Source organism: Ruditapes philippinarum, unplaced genomic scaffold, assembly GCF_026571515.1.
Source record: "Ruditapes philippinarum isolate M1 unplaced genomic scaffold, ASM2657151v2 ctg2927_1_1_1_1, whole genome shotgun sequence".
NCBI classification, from domain to species: domain Eukaryota; kingdom Metazoa; phylum Mollusca; class Bivalvia; order Venerida; family Veneridae; genus Ruditapes; species Ruditapes philippinarum.
The window spans coordinates 179,640-206,916 of NW_026866518.1; the positions used below are offsets into that span (position 1 = coordinate 179,640).

General features: G+C 33.8%; 1 protein-coding gene across 1 annotated transcript; it reads right to left on the reverse strand.

The window, feature by feature from the left end:
- Positions 1 to 161: 161 nt before the first annotated feature.
- On the reverse strand, positions 162 to 23,985 carry LOC132732750 (uncharacterized). The gene is made up of 8 exons (XM_060719251.1): positions 23,809 to 23,985; positions 22,425 to 22,556; positions 19,438 to 19,665; positions 17,170 to 17,300; positions 15,717 to 15,854; positions 10,167 to 10,418; positions 2,969 to 3,216; positions 162 to 2,582 (listed from the first exon to the last, which is right to left on the reverse strand). The coding sequence occupies exons 1-8, from the start codon at positions 23,983 to 23,985 to the stop codon at positions 2,332 to 2,334; spliced, it is 1,557 nt and encodes a 518-aa protein (XP_060575234.1). The 3' UTR covers positions 162 to 2,331.
- Positions 23,986 to 27,277: the final 3,292 nt, after the last annotated feature.

Genomic DNA, 27,277 nt, shown 5'->3' on the forward strand with positions numbered 1-27,277 from the left:
TTCAAGTTTCATAAAAATATTTTCAGCACCTTTGGCGTTATCACTGAATCCAGTTTATGTGTTAAATTTGCCATATTTTCAATCTATTTATTGCCATAGCAACCAGAATTTTCAACACAGGAAGAAAAGAACAAGAGCACCGCTAGGCGGAGCATTATATGCCCGAAAGTGATTTTTTTTTTTTAGTAAAGATGAAGCATTTGTAAGACATGGGAATTAAATAAAGTATTACCTCCTTCACAAAACAATCCTCCTTTGAAGTTTCAATATTGTGGTCCAAATGGAACTTAAGTTATGCCCCGGAAACTGTTTTCAGTTCTAAGGTAATAGTGACCTTGACCTTTGACCTTGTGACCCCAAAATCAATAGGGGTCTTCTACCCAATATGGACAATCATACTATGAAGTTTAAACACAGTGGGCCAAATGAAACTTAAGTCATGTTTCGACAACTGTTTTCAGTTTTAAAGTCATAGTGACCTTGACCTTTGACCTTGTGACCCCAAAATCAATAGGAGTCTTCTACCTACTATGGACAATCATCCTATGAAGTTTGAATATTGTGGAACTTAAGTTATGCTAAAGAAACTGTTTTCAATTTCTAAGTAATAGTGACCTTGACCTTTGACCTTGTGACCCCAAAATCAATAGGGGTCTTCAATCCAATATGGACAATCATCCTATGAAGTTTGAACACTGTGGGCCAAATGGAACTTAAGTTATCCTCCGAAAACTGTTTTCAGTTTTTAAGTCATAGTGACCTTGACCTTTGACCTTGTGACCCAAAAATCAATAGGGGTCTTCTACCCAATATGGACAATCATCCTATGAAGTTTGAACACTGTAGGCCAAATGGAACTTAAGTTATGCGCCGGAAACTGTTTTCAGTTTTAAGGTCATAGTGACCTTTACCTTTGACCTTGTGACCCCAAAATCAATAGGGGTCTTCTACCCAATATGGACAATCATACTATGAAGTTTAAACACAGTGGGCCAAATGAAACTTAAGTCATGTTTCGACAACTGTTTTCAGTTTTAAAGTCATAGTGACCTTGACCTTTGACCTTGTGACCCCAAAATCAATAGGAGTCTTCTACCTACTATGGACAATCATCCTATGAAGTTTGAATATTGTGGAACTTAAGTTATGCTCCGGAAACTGTTTTCAATTTCTAAGTAATAGTGACCTTGACCTTTGACCTTGTGACCCCAAAATCAATAGGGGTCTTCAACCCAATATGGACAATCATCCTATGAAGTTTGAACACTGTGGGCCAAATGGAACTTAAGTTATCCTCCGAAAACTGTTTTCAGTTTTAAAGTCATAGTGACCTTGACCTTTGACCTTGTGACCCAAAAATCAATAGGGGTCTTCTACCCAATATGGACAATCATCCTATGAAGTTTGAACACTGTAGGCCAAATGGAACTTAAGTTATGCTCCGGAAACTGTTTTCAGTTTTAAGGTCATAGTGACCTTTACCTTTGACCTTGTGACCCCAAAATCAATAGGGGTCTTCTACCTAATATTGACAATCATCCTATGAAGTTTGAACACGGTGGGCCAAATGGAACTTAAGTTATGCTCCGGAAACTGCTTTCAGTTTTAAGGTCATAGTGACCTTGACCTTTGACCTTGTGACCCCAAAATCAATAGGGGTCTTCTACCCAATATGGACAATCATCCTATGAAGTTTGAACACGGTGGGCCAAATGGAACTTAAGTTATGCTCCGGAAACTGTTTTCAGTTTTAAGGTCATAGTGACCTTGACCTTTGACCTTGTGACCCCAAAATCAATAGGGGTCTTCTACCCGATATGGACAATCATCCTATGAAGTTTGAATACTGTGGGCCAAATGGAACTTAAGTTATGCTCGGGAAACCAAATTGCTAACGTACGGACGGACGGACGCAAGGGGGTATAACATAATATGCCCGAAATTCTTTCGGGCATATAAAAAGACATAAAAAATGCATAATTTCCATACTGCCATTAATCCATATATCAAGTTTCATAAAAATATTTTCAGTAACTTTCTGAGTTATCGCGGGATCCAGTTTTGTGGACAGACGAACTGACAGACAGACGGAGGATAAACTTAAAGTCCCCTCAAGTTAAACCGGTAGGGGACAAATAAACTTATGTGCTGGTCTTATTTATGAACATTTGATAGCTATAAATTATGGCAAAATTGGTGAGATGATCCAAACTTGTAGATGCTGATTACCAACATGTCACATTAATGCAGACGTAAACGTAATAGCTATAAATTATGGCAAAATTGGTGAGATGTTCCAAACTTGTAGATGCTGATGACCGACATGTCACATTAATGCAGACGTAAACACATGATACCATCTCGCCCATCTCTCAGATAAACATGCCATCCTGCTTGCGACTGTCCTTCACCTTCATTCTCTGTATTACCATGGAGATATACAGGAAAGAATGACCTTGGACCATGACTCAGGCACAACAACACACCATGAAGGAGGCCGTCGAAATCAAAGTAAAACACGTGCTCCCGATAATACTCATCTGAATCATCATTATGCTGGGTTAACGAAATCAGCATACCAACTGTAAATAGAGAACACATAATAGCTGATATCTGCTGTAAATAATCCTTTGATAATTAAAATACTTAAATTGATAATGGACTGTTCAACAATGGAAATTAAGAAATTCAGCAGGTTATGGGTTTTTATATATCATTTTTTGTAAAAATTTATTTTACTTGATCTTTTTCTGATTCACAATCTATCGATCTTATTGAGCCTAGAACTAAATTATAGATTTAATTTTTCTAGGTCAATAAATAATTTAACTTTCATCATTCTGGGTCTAATACTTATGCAGTATTCAACTCCATTGGTTTAGTACCTATTTCTAAGAAATTTTTATATGTTAGAAAATTTTTCTATCTATAATTCAAATTTTCTAAATGGATTAAATTCTCTACTTACTCTGTTTGCCAACCAAGCAAGCTTCCTTTGGTAGACCTGGCAAATCCACAGAAAATATCATCTCTAGGCGAAATGTGTCTTCATGTTGAGTAGTCATTTCTAGAATAAACACTTTATTTTGTACACCAAGTACTATACGATACACAGGCCTTTGATCGTCCATGAATGCTTTTTCTGTTAGGATCTCAATATTTTCAAAATCCCCTTTCATAGCATTATTATCCTTGGTAAATTCAAAATGCTTCCCACTGAAAAAGTTATAAATCATGTTGTTGTAGCGTTATTTGTCTGCTCAATCTAATATAACATAAAGGATATAACACTAGGGCTAAAAGACATCAAAATTAGTATAATCATTAATAATACAGTATTCATATCAATATGATATTTCAATATTTTGCAATAGTATGAATTTGCTACATATTTCTAAATCAATATACATGAACACACATATTTGCAAAAAACAACCATAGTCTTGGTAAGAAGATCATTGGTTCACTGTCAATAAGCACTTTAATTTCATTATGATAGCTACTCCTATTAAACGTGGCCAAGTTGTTAACACCTTGGACTAGTATAATCCAAGAATTGCTGAACATGTGGCTTCAAACCCTGTCAGGGGCAATCCGTTGTTTCCTTGAGCAAGAAACTTTACATTCATTGCTTAGTACTGGATGGTTCCAGAAATGTGTTAAAGCAGTTCTTGAAAATCACAAAATTCTACCCTGTAAGGAAAATTAGTGACATTCTTGGTTTGAAATGGACTGTGGTACAATTGAAATACATGAAACTAGAAAGTCAATTTAGTGAAGATAATACCCTGGTACTTCAGAGGAAAAAACATGATCACTTCCCTATGCAATGAGTATGGAATCCACTCTTTTATGTCTAAGGTATATAATGTGAAGTCAAAAAGTTCCCAGACCAGGAAGTTGATATCTTCTTTTTCAATGAAACTTTGCATATTGACAATACTTGTCCATCTGCATTATTTAATTCATGGATTTATTCTAACAAAAGTGCTACTAAAATGTCAAAAGATCAAATCTTTGCACGGTAGGGAATCACGTGACTTTTACGGTTACGCGTACAGACAATATGGCGGCCTAAAAACCTCGCTTCACATGTGTTTTCAGGTAATTCTTTATTTTATCCCTTTTACTTACATAACGAGACCTGTTGCAGCCTACGCAGAATAAAGAATTGTTGCCGCCTATATACCTTATCTTTTCCAACCCCTGTGCTCATAGAGCTTTTACAAACACTCAAAAATTCAACAGAAATTTCAATGTAAACCAATTATATTTCGGGTAACATTCACGCAAAATTTGTCATTTTTTATGAATTTTGATTAAACTACGTCGAGTTAGCAATGAGAAAAATGATTCATGAGAATTTCTTTATTTGAAAATGTAAATATTAAGGCATGTTAAATGTTGACAGGTCATTTTCTATTCCATTACACGAGAGAAAAATGATTTTGGTAACTCCCACGCATACTTTTATTGTTGATAACTCCCACGCAATATTTTATGTGCAGGCAATATCTATGCAGGTTATAGCCTAGATATTGATTGAAAAAAATTATGATTGATGCATTTAGCATCAAACTTTCATAGAATTTTGAATAATATTAAAAATACCGCCAATAGGTCCTTGATAGAAGTAACCCAGCAGGCACATCAACGGTGAACAACGTTGAAGTATGATCAGATTTCAACGTTGAAATAACGTTAGATTTATGTTCGAATTTGAAAGTTTAAAACACGTTGAAGTTCAACGTTGGCACAACGTTGAAGTTTCAATGTCATTTCAACATACTTTAATATAAAGCAAAGTACTGTACGTAACAGAGTTTAACAAAAAAATCAAGACACTATTAAATACTTCAGCTATTTCATTTCAAAACTACAGTTCAAGTGTAGCTAAAATTCAAACGATTTAAGAAGTCCTTTTAGTTTAACAATTAAGCTACAATCTGTTCCAATCTACCACTAGTTCTTCTTCTAGAGCTCTCTTGGTATGTCTAAAGTGTGTCATGATGGTTTTTGAATACTTCTACTGCTCTCTGCAAATAAAATAAGAAGTTACATGTTAAAATTGACTTGGTCAATCTCAAATTATATATAATTAATCAACTTAGTGATTTGTTTTATCTTAAAATGCTTATCTTCTAAGATTTACATTTTAAAAACAGCATATAGAAATTAAGATACAGCTGAAGTTTCATATTGACAGTAAATTATGTACAAAAACAACAAAAACTTTTTAAAAAGAAGCTATTTAACCCTTAACCTCATATATATACGCGAAACAACGCACTTTCGACCCCCCCCCCTTTTTTAGGCCTGAAATAGTGAGAAAATGTCCTATTTTTCCCCAAACACATGTTTTCGTTTGAGAAATGTTGTTAAAAAAAAGTGAGCACTTTTTCGGCGCCGCCCCCAGTCCAAAAGATACTTCAGGGGGTTGCCAGAAGGGGGATGTGCCCCCTTCTTTTTTTTGGGGGGGGGGGGGGGGGGTTGAAGGGGGGCGGAGTCCCCTCATCGCAAAGAAAATTTTGGACTTGTGAGAGGCTTTAAATGACCCCAGGTCGATTATAAGGTAAGGTGTAACCAACGCTGAAAAGCCTTTGACTCTATCTCAATCCCTTGAGAAGTTGCAGCACTTTGAAGTAAATTTTGATTGAAAAAATCGAGGCAAAATAGTGATTTTTGGCAATTTTGAGATGTCCCCTCGTTGCCATGGTAACAGGAAATTTAACTTGAAAGTAAAAATGGCCATTTTTCACAATATGCTCATGGGTGAAAGGGTTATCTTAAAAAATTATAAATGTTACAAAACAACAATTTTTCACCAAAATTAGGTAAAAGACCACATGTTAACATGTAAAAACTAGATTTTGGGTGATTCAAAAGTTTTTCATCATTTTTTGTTAGCCCTTTACCCCTCGTTGCCATGGTAACAGGAAATTAAAGACTGAGCATGTCGTTACAAAAGCAATGGTACAGTCAACATTTGTGCCAAGTTTGATTAGTATTGAAGCATTTTTCATAGTTTCATAGCAGTTTGAACTTGTAAGAGGAGGCTTTTCAGTGAAAATGGCCATTTTTCACAATATGCTTACGGGGGAAAGGGTTAAGTCTGACCTATGATTGGTAAGAAAAACTGCTCCCATCAGTTACGTCAGCATTTTCCCAAGAACAGTCCTTTCCATGTTAAATTTATGGTATAGAAGCTACAGCTGTAATACTTTAAATTTCAGCCAGGACCAGGATCTAGAATATAAAATAAACTTATTATTTCCTATATATTCACGGCAATTAAACTTAAAATTTAACACTCAACTTTATTATTTAACCACAAACAGTTTAATCAATATTTATTTTGAAAATGCAATGGATTTAATGTATTTTTCAAACTAATTCACATTTAATTTTACTATCACTAAGATATAAAATTAATACAGCTAAATTGACGAATCGTCTTGGGGCGTAAATTATATGGGGCGAACAACACTTCATCTGCTTATAGGTTACAATAATATGATAAATAAATTTCAAAAAGGCATGGCTTGTAAAATCATAAATTGCCAAGGACATCAATAACTTCGCGTAAGGCCTAACCAAACCCAAAAACATTCAAATTAGGTCGCGTTTTGATACAAAAGTCTAAAATATTAGAAGGAGGTTTTGTATTTCTGTTTTTATTAGTAAAATTACAGTTGTCATTTTTCATATTTTGCAGATATGGAAGGTTCCATCTCGGATATTGTTTGTGATAAATGTGGGACTAAGACTAAGTGATAAAATGACTTGAATGTCTTTAAAATCTTAATATGGAACGAACTGATAGCAAATGCCTATATCCTGTCACGGTTTTCGATTTGTCAACATAGACATTATTCACAAAGTCCTTGTGCCGAGTAAGGACCATAGTTTTGGATGGTGGTCATTAAGACAAATGTTGCCCAACTATTTATCCACAAACAATACGGCAAACTGGAACCGGCGCCATGGGTCTTGCAGAAAGCTATGAAAAATGACAAGCTGGTAATTGTGTCTTAGATGGCTGAAATCAAGACCTCCTATCTTATATTGTGAAGATTTGTTATTTTAATGTTCCTGCGATTATTCAAGTGGCTATAAAATCGTACTCTCGTTGGAGATATATTCAGCTCGTGGCGGTATGTATTCTGCTTATCGCATGGTAATAACTATCCGGGAACTTATTGGGGTATCTGTGTAATATTATTCAAAAATTGCTTTGAATCGCGAGTTTAAGGCTAAATGCATTCAATCATGATTTTGTTCAATTCAAGTATCTAGGGCTAATCTGCAGTAGATTATTTTCGCTGCACCATAAGAATAGGTTTGGGCAGTGGGTTATCAACGAATAAGAATATGGCGTGGGAGTTACCCAAATCATTATATCCTCTGTTGCGCGATGTGGTTGATGGAATGAAACATGATCCAGGTCAACAGTTTAAGCATGCCTAATATTTACATTTTAATATAAGTGAACATTACTATGAACATGTTTCTCATTGCTAACTCGAAGCGTAGTTAATCAAATCTCATATAAGAAATACCAAGATTTACTGCGTAATGTGTACCGAATATAATTGTTCACATTGAAATTTCTGATGGAATATTTTAGAGTGTCTTGGTAAAAGTCTATGAGCTCACGAGGACGTGAGAAACTAAGGTATTACGGTCGGACAAACACAAATTCCTTATTTGCGAGAGGTATGTCAACAGGTCTGCGTATGGAGGTAAAGTAATGGGATATAAACATAAGAGTGATTGGACGATTAAAAAACAATGTGAACGGAGGGTGTGTTTTTAGGGCGGACGGCGCAGAATAGATCTGAATGGACCTATTGGTTGTTAGGGGGCGGTAACCCGGTAAAAGGTCACGTGAATTGCCTATCCGTGGTCTTGAAATCGACTGGACTCATGGCGAAACACACACAAGCAACGATCAATAACACTGTGGGAGTATTGAGTACCAAAGACTTAGGAGTAAAAGGTTTTCCCAGGACAAGTTAAGATGTTTCAGAGAATATGAACATAAGCTAGCGTCACAGTACAAAACGCAAAGCGATAGTGTCGCGTTTGGAGCAGCTATGGACCGGCAGATCAGTTTGCTGAGTAATGCAACAGTCTGATAAAGAATCCAGGCTGTTATTAGCGTACCCCAGATGCCTATTGACAGTAGAGGAAACTCGAGATAGCAAACAATGCAGTTGATCCTGATCATAGCTGAGCGGCAGTATGCTGGTCTGGTGTTCCATGACTGTTTCGCAAACGCCACTATGGTTGGTATGTCAATAGCGGCATTCAAGGTATTCTCTGTGTGTATATAAAACATGTTTATTTTTCATTTTAAACGAGAATGAATAGTAATCAACATTTTTTTCAAATATCAAAATTTATTTTGAGCATAATTTATTTTTAACCTACATGTATGTTGATTGTTCCATCTACTTGATATTGTATTACTTTAATTAATCTTTTAGTAAATAAATATATAGAGGAAAATATTCATATTGGCAAAAGTCAGCTGTTTTTTTTTTTGCTGATTGTACTTCATAGATTTAAACAAAAGAAAGAGGAAAGTGTTTTGTTTTTTCCATAACAGTATCAATCTTTCAATATTTATTGCAAAATATGTATTAAGTTAAAAGAATAAGAACAAAGTTTAACATGGTGACTTTCACTGAACACTTCCCAGCCACACCATCAAGACACCTAGATGGGCATCAAAACAAAAGATGGGGAAAGGGTACAAGAGCAGATATAGGAGGAAGCGTTCCGTAAAATGACTCCATTGAGGTTTTTTGACACTGGTAACAATATTTCGAGATTGATGTTCCATTTTATGAAAGGGTAGAACAATAACTTGTGTGCAAAATTTAAAAATCATCACATTACTCTGTTTTACCAAAATAATCATTTTATTGTGAAAAATGACTGAAAATTGAAAAGTGTTGCATGTACTATAATCAGGCTTAGAATAACGCAAAAATAAGATTAAAGGGACTCCACTGAGTTTTTTTTTACATGATTGGACTGAAAATATTTTATCCAAATAAATGTACCATTTGATGTAGGTTTAGACCACTAATCTTTGTGTCAAATTTCAAATCATTTGCGCACTTCGTTTTTACCAGAATAATTATTCAAATTGTAAAAAATGACCCAAAATGAAAAGCGTTTAAACGCTTTTCACTCAAATCGGACTAAGGAAAGCATAAAAATACGATTTTCAATTTATTTCAAAGTATATTTCTTAACTAATTCTTTGTATATATTTCTCTTTAAAGTGCCCCAGCTCATTTAAGTAAGAAATTCAAATGTTATGTTTTTAGGCTTTTAAACCTCAATGGAGTCCCTTTAACAATATTTTTCGTATATATCTTATCTATCTTTAGCATAAGGTTAAATGTTAAGTGCCCCATCTGATTTATGTTAGGAATTTATATTTCATGTTTTAAGCTTTTAAATCTCAGTGGAGTTCCTTCAAAGTAGTTTATTTAACCAGTTTTTTTTTATCACATACAGGCAACAGAACTTTGTAACATAGCAATATCCATATGTACTTATATCTCTTCCAGTCCCAAATCAGTACATGTATTAGAAAATGCTCTAAATTTGATGCAGCCCATTAGTATATTCTAATGTATTTCAGTACAATGGTATTAATGCTAGTTAGGTTTAAATATATATACTGCTTTAGCTTGTGATGAAAGCAGAAACTTATCTAAACCACCCTGAGACTAACCAGTACTGGTGTCACATGACATCCTTTAATGCTATAAACCTATAATCCCTAGTTTAAGAAGAGGGCATCTAAACCACAAGGGCACGGCTCGCCTTGCTTCTAATATTGAATAGCAACCAAATGCACACAGCATCCAATCATCAATGCATGCATTTCAAAAAGGTAAGACAGGACAGCACAAAAATTCTAAATTTTTAACTTTACAAAATTAATGGTGTAAGAAATTGAATAACATAATAGTTTAAATGTAATTGGCTGTTAATGTTACATCAAAGTATATTAAAAAACTCTAATACATGCTCTTAACTATTCATCTTTTTCTTACAGATTTTGATCAGCCAGAACTCCACAATCTCTCATAAAAATTATGAATTAATCAGTACATACAAAGTATATCTAATTAAATACTCACCATCCCTCTTTCACTGTTACTGGAACATATTCCAATGTGTTAGGATTGATAAACGCTAGCCCATAATGAAGGTTTGCCATTAAAAGTTTGCCTGTAGAATTGATTCTCTTCCCAATATAGGTCAACTGTTTTACATAGGGACTACGACCCGAGCCATCAGAGAGTTCATCATATACAGATCCAATGGTCCAGCAAATTTTGTTTTCAATATCTGTGATGTCTCCCTCTAGACCAATTACTGTACACCAAAAACTGTAAGTTTAACAAAGGGATATGATTTATCATAAAATGATTATCTTAAGTATAATAGCTCACAATGATTGCCTGAGAATTGTCCTCACAATATTACATGTCTTAAATTTTATGATATTATTTACCATTTTGTAAATGCTCAGTATTACCAAATTTTACTTGCCACTACACAAGAGCTCAATGTTAACTATTTCCATGCACCAATATGTAAGAGCTCAATATGATATAGTAATGTACCAGTATCAAAATGTTCAATGTTAACTATTTTTATGAACCACTATGGTGGTGTTATTGGTAGTTTAACATCCCGATTATGGCGGAAAGCCACTTTAATTTCACCAGAGCAAAGTTCTGCTACAGCATTATTCCTGGGCAGGTTGTCAAACAGTTAACTAGAACAAGTTGCCTTCACTCTCCTGAGTAACAGATAACTTTTGTACATGCCAGAGCAAAGATTCAGTGTGAATGACAGTAGACCAGATTAAACGAAAGTGACCTACACAGTCCAGCAATCGAACCCCAGTCACCCCATTCTCAGTCCAATACTCTACCTATTGAACTAACCAGACAGTTTATGTACCACTACACAAGAACTCAACTTTATATATCTTTATGTACCACTAATAAAGACCTCAGTATTATCAAATTTTAAAATTTCTATATAAGAGGTTAATGAAACTATTGTATCTATTTTTACATGAGCTTAATGTGTCCCTTTTTTACTTTCCACTTAAAAACAACTCAAAATTACTTACATTATAGTTGTAACACTATCTGAGAGCTCAATACTCATCTACAAAGCACCACATAAGAGCTGAACATTAACTACATGTATTTTATAAAACGACATCTCAGTAAAGATTCAATGTAATGTCATAACCATAACATTACTGTTAAACACAAGAGTCCGGTTTGAGCTGGGTGATGCTCCCCAAATAGGTTTTGGACACAGGAAAGTACACCTCTGGTAGTTATGTCACTGGAAAATGTTCAAAGTGCAATAATTCCAAAATTAGGCAAGGCAGACTTACTGTTCTTTGAACTGCACTTCTAATCAATGTGATCTATCAACCTACAAAGTTTCTTGATGATATCTCTTATGATTTCCGAGTTATGTCTCGGACAACTTCAAAAAGTAAAAATAAACAAAGGGCAATAACTCCAGAATTAGGCAAGGCAGAGTTATGATTCTTGTGCACTGCACATCTACCCATTAAGATACATCTACCTACAATGTTTCATGTTGATATATCTTATAGTTTTACAGCTATGTCCTGGACAAGATTTTTCTAAAAGGGGAGATAATTAAACAAGAGCTGTCCGTAAGACAGCGCGCTCGACTTTTTTATTGCTTGCCAATAAAAAAAGTTTTTGCAGTAAAAGGCAATACAAGAATCTCTGTATTTTTAAAGTGAACAATGGCCATGAGCATTAAGATATTTAGTGAAGAATTATTTTACTGAATTGTGTGATACCCTTGAACACTGCAGCAAAGTTTGAAATGTTTAAGTCAAAAGAGGGCTGGTAAGAAAGAAAAAAAAACTAGTTGTTTGATACCCTTGAATATTACAGCAATGTTTATATGACATAATTTATGGTAAAGTGAACAAGTGGATAGGAATGAATTTTTTTAGATTTTTTAAGTTTTTTAGTGCTTGCCTATAATACAAAACATTGACAGTTAAGGGCCATAATTCAAATAAAATCTTTGACAGAATTACCTTCTCCTGGACATGTTTGGGAATCATGATTGTAAACAAGTATTCCAACTTTCAAATAAATATCTCAAACAGTTCAGTCAAAAAGTGGACTGGTACTAAAAACTTAACCAAGATTCTAAGTCGATAAAAGGCCTTAATTTTTAAAACAAATCCTTGACAGAGTTACCTTCTCTTGCGTACAGATGGGGGTAATGATGTGAAATAGCATTAAAAGTTTCAAAGCAATATCTCAAAGGGTTAAGGCAATAAGTGGATTTTACCCATATTCAATGTATTTTCTAAGTCAAAAAGGGGCATAATTCTGTCAAAAACCTTGACAGAGTTATGTCCTCTTGTCTGTTGATGAAGGTCGTGATGGTAAACAAGTATGGTCAGTTTCAAAGCAATACCTCCAATGGTTTTGAAATAAAGTGAGGTGGTACAAAAAACTTAACCAAGCTCAATACACTTTCTAAGTCAAAAAAGGGCCATAATTCTGTCAAAAACCTTGACAGAGTTATGTACTCTTGTCTGTAGATGGAGGTTATGATGGTGAACAAGTATGGTAAGTTTCAAAGCCATACTTGTAATACTTCTGAAATAAAGTGGGGTGGTACGAAAAACTTAACCAAGGTGTGACGCCAACGCCGACGCCGGGGCGAGTAGGATAGCTCCCCTTTTCATAGAAAAGTCGAGCTAAAAATGAGGCTTAACAGAGTTATGGTTCCTTTGCACTGCACCTCTACTCAATGAGATTTATCTACCTACAATGTTTCATCTTGATACAATATAGTCTTATAGTTTTAGCTTTATGTTCCGGTGTTAAAATTAACAAAGGGCAATAACTCCAAAATTAGGATAAAAAGAGATATTGTTCTTATGCACTGCACATCTACCCCTTGAAATCTATTCACCTACAAAGTTTCATGTTGATATCTCTTATAGTTTTAGAGGTATGCCCCAGAGAAGATTTTTCTATAAGGGAAGATAATTCAAAAACCGGGCAAAATAGAGTTATGGTTCTTTGACACTGCATTCCCCCTCAATGCCCTCTACCACTGTATGGAGTTTCAACAAATTATCTCCAAGGGTTTTCAAGTTATGCTCCGGACAAGACAACGGACAGACAGACGGACGTACTCACAAAATGGTACTTATGTGACTTTTCCTTTGATCTTTTTGGCCATTTTTAGTCACACAAGGCTTAAAAAAAGACACACAAGTAAAAAGGGAATGAATAGGATCAAAGTTTAAAACATTACGGATAAAAATAGCGGAAAAAGAATGAAGCAATGCCTTTTTAAGTTATTTTGAATTCAATTCAATAACATTGATATATATATATATCAATAATATTAAAGCTTATAATATTATTATGTCCTTTTAAAACGTTATAAGAGTAACCTCCCTTTACACTGTTTTTACGTCGTTACCATGCGACGTTATTAACGTCATTATCTTACAGGTGAAACCGGTTGATATTTCTCTTCAATTATTATTACAGCTTTGTTAATAAACAATTGCAATGTAAACTGGAAAAGGCATCGCTTCATTCTTATTTCCCGCTATATAAAATTACAGTCTATGCGAAAGTCAATTTTTTTTTCAGGCCACAAGGACCGAGACCCTTAGGTTTATTTCCGGCCCGGATGATATTTTTCCTGCCCAGACATTTCAAGCATTATTTTATAATAACTCGGTTGAATGTAAAAATGATTGTCTTTCTTTAAATTAGTGAGACTATCAATATAGAAACATAAGAAGATGCTGACCAATTGAAATAACTTAAGCAGGGTTCTCACTAGGTTTTTAAAAAGAGGAGTCCTTGGACTCCCAAGCACAGAAAAAGCTTTTTATTCAGGAAAATGGTAGTATGTCCTAAATGGAAAACATTGAACCATAAAAGTGATTGAAAAGATTTGAAATATAATTTCAAAAACCCTACATCATCAGACCATTATGCTGTTATGCTGTTTTCTTCCAGATTCACTCCACACACCCCCCTCCCGTCAGAAAATATTCATTGTATGTGACAAACACATATACTGGTAAATACCTCCATCTCAACTAATGTGAACAATATATTTAGTAATTTTAATTCTTAAACTACATTTAAGTGTTATTACACACATTTTAACAAAACAAAGTTTCCTTTTAGTTACGATTTTTTAATGATAAAAAGCGGCATCGCGAAAATATGTGACAATTGAAAATTTGTCTGTTTCCTGCAGAAACATTCACAATTCTACTTGTTGTTGATTTTAATTATATTAGATTAAATATTTTTTGATTATTTTAAGATTGTTACTCATCGGCTATTTCAAAAGGCATCATAAAACAAAATTTTCAAATCTGTAATTTACGGCAAAATTTACCGTTGTTGATGAAACTTTTTGAAGACAGAGCTGACTGGTAGGGCCTATTTATTTGACAGGTACAAAATAGATCTAAGGTTGGTCAATATCTTCTTTAATAAATTCTTTGCATCACCGGGTACTTTTTATCAATCATGTCATTGATATTTTTGACTTTTTGAAAATTTTATTCGGACATGAGGACTGACGGAAAGGAATTTTTCTCGGACCGCATGATTTTTATTCAGCCAGGACCGAGGACCGACGGACTTTCGCACAGACTGAAATTATATATATAGATCTATATATATATTTCTCTCATTTCTTTTATTCCCCCAACCCCACTATAATAACTAAATTAATTAAACTGAATTTGAGCCTCGTCATAACAAAACCAACATAATGGGTTTGCAACTAGTATGGATCCAGACCAGCCTGCGCATCTGCGCAGTCTGATCAGGATCCATGCTGTTCGCTATCAGTTACTTATTTGTAATAGGGTTGGTAAGCGAACAGCATGGATCCTGATCAGACTGCACGGATGCGCAGGGTGGTCTGGATCTATGCAGGTCACAAACCCATTATGTTGGTTTTGTCGTGACGCGGCTCATTTATTTGTTTAATTTTTACAATCATATTGTATTATTGTTTAAACAATGGTAGTCATTAATGCAATAGCATATAAAACAAAACACATAAAAAAACCTACATTACACATAATGCCTAGCACTTTGTTTGCATAATGTTCCCACTCCTATGGGCCTGGACTCCTTTTCCGCCAAAAAAAGAGATAACCTCCAATGCATTGATGATCATAATTTTGGATGTGTTGTACTACATTCTTTCCTTGTCCTTTATAAGTTCAATGTTACTTGTGTCACAAACCACTACATTGTACATATGTGTACAAGTGTAAGGCTGGTCATTTATCAATTACATGTTCATGTACAAAGACACCAAAATTTACTATATCATAATTATAATGTAAGTTATATAATGTAATTTCTACATTACATCTGAATTAATATAATTACCCAGCGATTTTCCTGCTTATAAAAAAGACTCTGATAAAAGGTCTCTTTCATATTGAAATTTTCTTTAAAATCATGCTGTTTTCCCAAAAATCTGAACTTAAACCTGCTTTTTTTACTTCCCAAAGTAGCAATTTTAGCGATGATTTTTCCCAAAATCAAGCGGCTAAAGCCTCTTCCCCATTAAGTGAGAAAAATCACTGTTACCATTACCTATTTCGTTCTTTGTTGACCCCAAATAATTTTGGATAGATTGTAACTGGTGGGTTACCATCTCTTGCGGCAGTAGCTACATCATCATAACTTAGTGTAACAACCATCTCCCCAGTCTTGTTCAGTACTAAAACAGAACTGTAAACATAAACAATAAATTGCTGATTTATTTTTTACAACACTTGGTTAACAAGAATTCCTGAAGAAAGTTTTTTTTCCTCATTTTTGGTAGCTTTTAGGAATGAGATTAAGCAACAGTGATGAGGGGTTCACAAAATCATTGGTTTTAACATATATCTGTCAATTCAAAATAAAAATCTTAGCTAAAAGCATATAGTGGTAAACATGTGTACTGTACAGAAATAAGCAAGTAATCAGAAAATAAGAAATTTATCTTAACCATTTTCTTCCATATATAAATATACAGATGTCATCAATTAACAAAATTTAACAAATTAAGAAGCATTGTACATGTTATTCTATAATTATGTCTATTCACACACATTTATTAAGGAAAAGATCTTCACAATTTAGTCTAATCATTTAAGATGAAAGCAGACTTTTCCCCTAATATCCATCAAATATTAAAACAACAGGGCCAAGATGGCTGTAGATCGCTCACTTAACCCATCAAACTCATCCAAGCAAATTACCTAGACAAGCATCCTGACCAAGTTTGATGACAATTGAGTCTAAAATGTGACCACTAGTGTCAACAAGATTTTTCTATTTTTAGCTCCTGTGACCTAGTTTTTCATCCGAGATGACCCATGTTCAAACTCATTCTAGCAATTATCTAGACCAAGTTTGATGATGATTGAGTCAAAAATGTGACCTTCAGAACGTTTACAATGTTTTTCCATATTTGGGCAACATGACCTAGCTTTTGACCCCAGATGACCCATATTCAAACTTGACCTAATAATCATCAAAACAAACTTTCAAACCAATTCCAGGATATTTGGATCAAAACACTAGCCAATCGAGTGTTAACAAGATTTTTCTATTTTTAGCTCCTGTGACCTAGTTTTTCATCTGAGATGACCCATGTTCGAACTCATCTGAGCAATTTCCTAGACAAGCATCCTGACAAATTTTGATGATGATTGAGGCAAAAACGTGACCGCTAGAGCGTTAACGACCAAGTGTGGACGGAAGACAAACAACCGATGACAGACATTCAAAGAGCCTAAAAGCTCACCCAGTTACTCTTATAACTTTTTAAAGGGACATAATAATAAGCTTAATAATATCATTGTTATATATATATATCAAAGTTATTGAATTGAATTCAAAATTACTTATAAAGGCATCGCTTCATTCTTTTTTTCCTACTATTTTCATCCCTTTATCCAAGATATTGTTGTAAAACTTAAAACTTTACATTTTGGATATACATACTCATACTCAAAGCCACCTATTAAACTGAAAAAAGTTGATCTTAATATCTTACCCAGAGTAAGACACCATCAAATATTCTTCTTCTGTGTAGTTATTTCTTACTTGTTCTTGCATCACAATGCAGGAGGTGTAATGCTTAATACTGCAGTCCAAAAATGAAGTCTTGCTCTCAGTGTTCACAATCTGCAACAAACATGATAAATGTTTTGGAAATTTCATTTAGTTACAAAATTTAAGTAGTTTTGAACATTCCTTTGTGTTATTATTGTACTATAAGTGCAATCTAAGACTTAAATTTCTAAAGTATCATTATCTTGGAAATTGTTAGAGTTTAGTACCCAACTCTGTCACAATCTGTGTTTACTGGTATAGACCCAATCAGTTATTCATGGAAGCAGAAACAACAGTGGTTCAAATAAACTTCCAATGTTTACCACAATCAAGCTAAAATAAATATGATGAATCTTTGCCATACTGGTTAGCCTGTATCTATGTGTCGTTTGACCAGGCTCAATAGTGGTGGCTGACCAAAATCAAATTATAAATTTGACATCCCTAAAATTGATAGTGGTCTGTTCCAAACGTAAAAGCTGGACAAGTTTATTTAAGAAATTCAGCAGGATAATAATAAGCTACAAAATGCCGAGTCTAGAAACTTTACAAACTTTACATGACATTATTTACCTTCAAAAAGTTTATACAACATTTAGATGTGCAATTTCACATCTGAGATTTGGAAGCAGAAAATACAGATGTGGATAATGATCCAAGAATATGGTTGTATTGTATGCCACACAAATCTTATTGAAGATGAAATTTTATATTGCCCAACTAGTGTCCTGAATTTACAATGCTACAAAAAACTATTGATATGTCAAGCAATTTATTTAGTAATTTGACACTGACTATAATCAACCATAATATTATCAGTCTGTAGGTTACTGCGCTTGACTATTCTCAGCCCATTGACAGTAAGAAAAGGGACACAACTCTGTTAAAACATAACTCATGCATGCCAAATTTGTTACACAATGACAGAAATTAAGTGTGAGAAGTTTCAACCTATAAACTGTAGTAATTCTGAAAATACTAAATTGCATGCAAACACTTTACAAAAGTGTGACAGCTACATCAACACTGACATTCAGGGTGAAAACAATAGCTCTCCCATTTCTTTGAGAAGTCAAGATTAATTTTTATAAATGTATTTGTGTAAAGGTGACAATAAAAAGTATAATATACAACTCATCTATATAAATGATCTATATTCATTTTGCTTTTCTAGAATTTCAACTTCTTTTATGTAAAATACCAGTATGAATATGTCCATTATTGTTGATCAATTTTGTGAAAAATAAATATGAGCAACTGATTATATTCTACTCAAAAATTGTATATCCTTTCAATGATTATAGCGTAATAAAACGTAAATGCAAAGGTGTCACATATGACTGCCATAAATTCCATATACATGTTTTAAATTTGGACGTCATATACAATGGCATATTATACAGGATGTCACATATTCAATGTCAATGATGACTTTTTACACAGCTATGTCAATTAAAGAGTGTCCATGCAACTTTGACAATTTCAAACATTTGATTTCTACCCTGCAGACTTATGTCACATGGTGTGTGTCATCTGGCAAAATATGATGTTGTTTTTTTTGAAGTTATATATTCAATGTATAAAACAGAGATAGAATTATGCAATGAACAGGACAGTCATTTCATGGATCACTACTTCAGCTTATTTGTGTTTGTTTTCTTTTAAATGCTTGGTGTTTGATTTTGCTATGACTCACTGTACATGATGTAGCATCCTGTAATCACAGGCTCAAACAAATGCATTTTTGTCACAAACTACTTAATCACATTTTGATAAAGCTGAAAGACCCCTGTCCAGTGCCAATGACTTTGAGAAACAATGGTGTGGTGGTTCTTTGTAATGTTATTTCAATCTACCTGTATAAATTTATAAACACAGAACACTTTTATCAACAATTTCCTTTTGTTTTAGGATACAGTTTTTTACTTCATTTAACATATAAAGGCACTTATTTACAGAAGGTGTTACTAGATATAAATACACATTATATATATATATATATATATCGACCCCCCCCCCCCCCTAAAAAAAAAAAAAAAAAAAAAAAAAAAACAAAAAAAACAAAAAACATAAATGTACAAATGTACATCTTAGAAAATATTGCAATTTACAAAAACAAGAGAAATTTTATGACAAATGCCATGATTGGTTAATCAACTTTCTTCATTAAAAAAAAAACAAAAAAAACAAAACAAACAAACAAACTTACAACAAACCAAACAGAATCAACAACTCCTTTGACTTGCAAGAGAACAGCTTTTCCAAAGACATAAGGCTCACACATAAGTTCCCAATTTAAATATCCAATACAAGCAGGAGTGTCTAGATATGACAGTAACGATCTTTTTGGCATCTGAATTTTTCCACTCTTGTCCCTCTTTGCATTCTCCGCTTTCTTCAGAGCATCATAATATTTCCATACAGCATTTGAAATAACCTTCATAAAATTATATACATGGAAACATTAAGGGTACTATTGCATTTACGAATTGAATATTACAATAGAAAGATTTTATTAAAAAATACAATGTGTGTCTAATGCTTTTTAGAACATTGGTTTTCAATCCCAATCAAAAACAAGTGCTCCCCTGACCCATCAACCACATCCGAGCCATGTCTAAGACAAGCATCCTGACCGAGTTTGTTGACAATTGAGTCCAAAATGTGACCTCTAGTGTGTTAACAAGGTTTTTCCATATTTGGGCAGTGTGACCTAGCTATTGACCCCAGGTGACCCATATTCAAACTTGACCTAAAAATCATCAAAAGAAACCTGCAAACCAATTTCAAGGATATTTGGATAACAACAGTAGCCACTAAAGAGTTCACAAGATTTTCTATTTTTAGCTCCTGTATCAGAGATACCCATATTCCAACTCTTCCAAGCAATTAACTAGATAAGCATTCTGACCAAGTTTGATGGGAATTGAGTCAAATGTTACCATTAGAGTATCAACAAGATTTTTCCATATTTGTGCAGTGTGACCTAGTTTTTGACCCCAGGTGATCTATAATCAAACTTGACCTAGAAATCATCAAAACAACCTTTCTGATCAATTTCCAGGATATCCTGTTAACAATATTTTTCTATTTTAGCCCCTGTGACCGAGTTTTTGACCGGAGATGACCCATATTCAAACTTGATCTAGAAAACATCAAAACAATCTTCCTGACAAATTTCCAAAATATTTGGATCAAGAGTGGTAACAAGATTTTTCTTTTTTTAACTCCTGTGCGGAGATTACCCATATTTGAACTTGACCTAGAAATCATCAAAACAACCACCCTGACCAATTTCTAGGATACTTGGATCAAAACTGCAGCCACTAGGGTGTTAACAAGATTTTATTATTTTTAGTCCCTGTGACCTCCTTTTTCACAATACACAATCTATATTCAAACATGACCTAAAAATCATCAGAACAACCTTCCTGGCAAATTTCCAAAATATTTGGATCAAAACTGCAGCCACTAGAGTGTTAAGATTTTTCTATTATTAGCTCCTGTGACTTAGTTTTTGACTGGAGATGACCCATATTCAAATCTAGCCTAGATATCATCAAACAACCTTCTTGGCCAATTTACAGGATACTTAGATAAAAACTGCAGCCACTAGAGCGTTAACAAGATTTTACTATTTTTAGCCTCAGTGACATTGTTTTTGACCAGAGACAACCCATTGTCGAACTTGACCTAGAAATCATAAAAACAACCTTCATGACAAATTTCAAAAATATTAAAAAACTGTAGCCATTGGAGTGTTAACAAGATTTTCCTATTTTTAGCACCTGTAACCTAGTTTTTGACGGGAGATGACCCATACTAATACTTGACCTAAAAAGCATAAAAACCTTCCTTACCAATATTCAGGATATTTGGATCAAAACTGCAGCTAGCAGAGTAGAGTGTTAATGAGATCTTTCTATTTTAAGCTCCTGTGACCTAGTTTTCGACCAGAGATGACGCGACATATTCAAACTTGCGCCTAGAAATCATTCAAAACAACTGCTTCCTAACAAATTTCCAAATAATCAGTGATTACTGGCAGCCCATTAGAAGCATTAACAAAGATTTTCTAACTTTTAGCTCCTATGACCTAGGTTTTTTGAGCGCAGAGATGACGCCATTATCGAACTTGACCTAAAATCATGCGAAACAGACCATCAGAAAATTTCAAGGGAAACTTTGATTAAAACGCAGGCCACTAGACCTGTAACCAAGATCTTTCTATTTATTCTGTTGACCTATTTTGACCTGAGATGACCGCATCTTCAAAACTGTCAGTCTTTCAATTTTGAGGCAAAAAACCCCCCATTCTGACAAAGTTTAGATGATGAATCAAAATCAAACTCTGACTGCTTGAGTGTTAACAACCCAATTATTGATGATGAATGATGCACGATGACGGACATAGCCCCATCACTATACCTCACCTTGACCACTTAATGGTCAGGTGAGTTAACAACAGACATTTCAGGGAAAAAAATAAACAAAAATTTAAAGAATAATTTGTAATTATTGAGAATCTGTTTTTAATTATTTTTTTTACGATAGTGAAAAAATAATGTTTATCTGCATTTCAGTCACAGTATGTCAAAAGTCCATTAACATTTTTTTTTAGACCAACAAAACTAACAAGTGAAACCAATAGTCAAATGATTATGGTGTCTGTTACTTAATCCAGGCCCCGCGTTCACAAAGAAATGATCAGGATCAGGATCAGGTGATCCTGATTTTATTTTCATTGTCTTATAAAACCAAAATTGATTGTATTATGCTAGAATTAAATGGAACAAATTCGATTTCTAAATAATTGCTTATTTGCAAAGAAACCAACTCAAAAATAAATGGATCAATTTTAGGATCAAGAACAAAATTTGGATCAACTGTAAAATGCCCATTTCTTGTAAAAATATCAATAAATTTATTCAAAAAATTTCATAAACATGCAATTTTAAGTCCAGTTTTATCAATTTAATATTGAATATTTAATCTATGATCTTGATCCTTTGTGAACACAGGGCCAGGAATAAACAATTCCAGTCCTACTTGCGTCACAACTATATTTCTATGTATGACAGCAATACAAGACAGTTAAATAAAACAGATTTAAATTGTTAAATAAAAGTTATAAGTAAAGTCTACCTTAGCCAAATATGTTTAAACTTATCAAAAGAATATAAAAAGTAACTTTACATTTTCAGTTATTGTAATGTTTCTTTCTGCTGCAATATCCAGGAATTCAAAACACTTCATATAAACAGGCATGCTAAAACCCATGGTATTTATGTATGTTTTCTGTCTAGCTTGTATCTCCATCTTAACTTTCTGCAATAACAGGAAAAATATGATGGTCATTTAATTGCTCACTTCAGTGAAGACTGCAACTTCTTAATTAAATGAAAGCCCAACTAAGGCAAAATAGAATCAAAGCATAGAAGGCGCTGAATTTGTTTGGGTCTCCGAATGTCAGAAACGTGAAGGTTGTGAGATTATAAAACAATTTCTTTTTGTATAGTGCCACCAATGCTTTCCAGCGTTTTAATTGTAGTAGATATTCGATCCAATGTTTATTTGATTTAAACAATTTGAAAAAAAATGAGTTGCCCTAACTGGGATTTGAACTCCAGACCTCTTGCTTCTAAGCGAGCGTGCAAACCTCTCGGCCACGGTGAATTTACATGGTAAAGGCTTGCAGAAAAACCATATTATTCTAAGTTAGGGTTTTGTTAACGACGCTAACTGTTGATTAACACTTGTGAAAATAATCATGGCGGCTTAGCTATATAGCATGTATATCTATAGAAGAATAAAACAATATTAGAAATCTTGCGACCATTCGGGAATTACTTTGCTTGAAAATTAATCCGCCTGTCATATGACCATATTTACGCAGTGATCTCCCCTAAATTTTTAGGCCTAAGTGTTACATATAAAGGGAAGTAACCGCTTCATAAAAGAAACTACTTTCGGCACTTGCAATTAACAGCATTAGAGTCTGAAATTTTGCTACCATTATTTGTTTGGTCTGACGACCCAAACAAATAAAAATTACATTAAACCCCATAAGTGTCTTAATGACCTGAACTAGTGGTATCAAATCCACTCCCCCAACCCAAGGATGGAGGTCCATATGCATTGGAATGAAAATACATGCTAAACATTTCACGTATCAGTCAAGCAAGATTGCAGTGGCATAGAAAGCACTTAAAAAAGGACAAGTTTGAATTTAATACCTTTTATTTATTTTTAGAAAAAGGCAAATATTTTGTATCAGAAAAGGGAAATAATCAAGCAAAAATATCTTTCATTCTTATCTGCCCCTTAGAAACTCATTTCAAATTTGATAGCCAATAAGTACTACAAGTTTTAAGTTGATATCTTTATTAGATTTTGAGAAATATACATTTCTCAAAGGTTAACCAAGACATTCAAAGTGAAAAAGGGGGCAAAATTGAGCAAAATAAACAATATGGTTACCTGCCCTTTAGAAATGCATTTTCATACATGGGTAAGTTTTCCATATGAAAGTATATTTAGAAAAAAAAATCAGAAGCATTATCTATTACATTTTACAAACCTCTTTAATTTTGTTTTTTAGCAGTGCATGCATGTTAAGTTTCGCCACTTGACCATCTGGACTTGTCCAATGTAGGATAAAAGAACATGGTGGACCATTTGCTCTATTCAAGTAAGGGTTCCTAAGACTAGTTTGAGTATTGCAGAGTTTAAGCATATGACAGTAGTACGCATCCATTGCCAGAATATATCAAGCCTGTATGTCGGCTACTAGTAGGTCACTGTAAACAATTCATATATATAATATATATATAATATACATGTATATGAAAGAAAGCGCATGAGCAGGAAATAATACAACAGAAAGAAAAAAAAATTACTTGAGAGAATCCAGCATTCCGTATCAAGACTCTTACAGCCATGTGTCCTCTTGGATTATTCCCCTCAGTTTTCTAAACAACTACAGAACCACATATTCCGTGCTAACTAATGCCTTATATTATACGAGGGTTGTCCCAAAAGTCCGTGACAAATTTTGATAGGCCTTTTCATTTTTAATCACCAATAGAGAAAATAATTCACCACATATAACCGTTCAGTTTATTATTTAACATTACAGACAAATCATTTTACAAAAATATTACGCGCTAGTTACTTTTTTTAGAAAGTTTTCAGTATTAACGACATTAGGTTTGAGTTGCCGGCAGCACGTCAAAATAATTTACCATTTTGTTATGAATAGGCTGAACATTAATTACGTATATTTCAAATATCTGATGATGTGTCTGCACAATGTCACGTTGACTTCCTCTGCTGCTATGTTTAAATAACTTAAAAAACGAAAAAGATACGAATAAATGAAAATATCTCATATAAAATAGTAAAGTTAAAATGGCAACGTTCGAAGAATTTGCGGCGCAGTGAACATGTCACTCAGGTTTCATGACTATTTCAAGATGACACATGTAACGATTTTCAACAAATATACCAAATATAACAGTTTAGCAACATATTTGAGGCATATTGTGTACAAAAGGCATGAAACGGAATCAGAGTTTTGCATTACATAAAAGCGAAAATGAAGGAAACCACAGGATACGGAAGAAAGATCTTTGTTGCTATTTCATACAGCTAAAAACAGGAGTAGAGGAGATCCGGAAGTTCGCGTATAGCAAAAATTAATGTATGCCATCCAAACATTCAACAGACATTAACAACCACATGATTTAAATCAGAAATTGACGATTTATGGGTACCGTTATTGCGTTGAAAGCCATTCAGAGTATTTGAGAAAGGCGCCTTATATAGATTTAACGCCGTCTTTGACGTTGGACGTGCGCCGCGATTCAGTTAGTTGCCATGGTGTTTATAGCATATTTTTGTTGTTTGTTGATATTTATCTATAAAAATTTGTGAAAATGTTTAAATTATATAGGTTTTTAACATATTAAAATATCTGTACCTGTTTTATTAAGCTTTTAAACAATCTTTTCACAGAATATTGGGACAACCCTCGTATATTCTCAACGTTCTGCAACTACCAGCTTTTTTAATGAAAAGTTATTAAAACTGTACATGTACTACTTTTGACAAAATTACCTTTTAACATGTCTTTAGGAGTCACTATATTAACATTTATGGTCAAATTTGCATGTACAAGATAGTAAATATCTTTCATTTTCGGAATCTTTTTGTAAATATGGGACCTATACTAGGCCAAAACTGTATATAGTTTATCAGCAATTTCTATTTTTAGTTATTTTATTAGGTTTATTTAACTGTCTGATTTAATAGCTGACATTTGTTTGACAAAATTCTGAAAGTATAATACGGTACGAGTGTAAATGCAAAACATATTTGTTTTTAAGGTATTTGGTATAATAACTTAAATCTTTACATAATCTTGACATGAGTTAGCATATCAGGATTTACAATGAACTAGAACTATCGCTGAATGCGATTCATACCCCCACCAATGTCCTTGACAGAAGAGGACTTGGAAAGGTGGTTAAGGGAATAACTTAAGTGGCACAAATACATAAAAAGAAATTATCTCTGGTGAAAAAAAGACTAATTGTACAGGTAATAGTATAAATATATATTATTAAATCATGTTCGAAACAGTTACAATAACTTTTCATTTTCCCAATGTACTAAACATTTTCTAAGTCAATTTTGGACCTTCAAGTGTGGCCTTGACCTTAAGCTGGCACAAGGGTAAGATGGGTTTTGCACATCGCTTAGTTGGGGTGAACATTTGAGTAAAGTTTGAAGAAAATCCTTCCATTAGTATAGAATTTATAGAGCAGACACAACATATTGTCTAGTATTGATTGTATGTAAATTTAAAGACTTAAAAAGGGGCATAACTTTGTCAAAATGCAATACAGAGTTATGAAACTTGACCTGCATATCTTAATTGTGACACTTCATATATTTTTTTAAGTTTCAAGCATATAGTACCTGTGCTAGTTTCAGAAATATTCAAGTACATGTTAAAATTTAAGAACATTTTCTAAGTCAATAATTGACTTTCAAGTGTGACCTTGACCTTTAGCTGGTACAAAGGTGATATGGATTCTGCACATAACCTTGCTGAGGTGAACATTTGAGTAAAGTTTGAAGAAAATTCTTCCATTAGTATAGGATTTATAGAGGGGACACAACATATTGTCTAATATTTGATTGTATGTAAATTTGAAGACTTAAAAAGGGGCATAACTTTGTTAATATGCAATACAGAGTTATGAAACTTGACCAGCATATCATAATTGTCACACTTCATATATATTTTAAGTTTCAAGCAAATACCTTTTCTAGATTCAGAAATATTCAAATAAATGTTAAAATTTAAGAATATTTTCTAAGTCAATTTTTGACCTTCAAGTGTGACCTTGACCTTAAGCTGGCAAAAGAGTGACATGGGTTCTGCACATTACCTTGTTGAGGTGAACATTTGAGCCAAGATTGAAGAAAAATCTTTCCATTAGTGTAGGACTTACAGATTGGACACGACATACTGTGTAATATTTGATTGTTTGATATTTGACCTTCAATTGTGACCTTGACCTCGAGCTGACACATGGGCAACATGGGTTCTGCAAATTCCCTTGTTGAGGTGAACATTTGAGCCAAGTTTGAAGAAAATCCTTCCATTAGTGTAGGACTTACAGAGCGAACACGACATATTGTGTAATATTTGATTGTTTGATATTTGACCTTCAATTGTGACCTTGACCTTAAACTGACACATGGGCAACATGGGTTCTGCACATCCCCTTGTTGAGGTGAACATCATCCCCTTGTTGAGGTGAACATTTGAGCCAAGTTTGAAGAAAATCTTTCAATTAGTGTAGGACTTACAGAGTGGATACGACATACTGTTTAATATTTGATTGTGTTTGATATTCGACCTTCAATTGTGACCTTGACCTTGAGCTGACACATAGGCAACATGAGTTCTGCACATCCCCTCATTGAGGTGAACATTTGAGCAAAGTTTGAAGAAAATCCTTCCATTGGTATAGGAG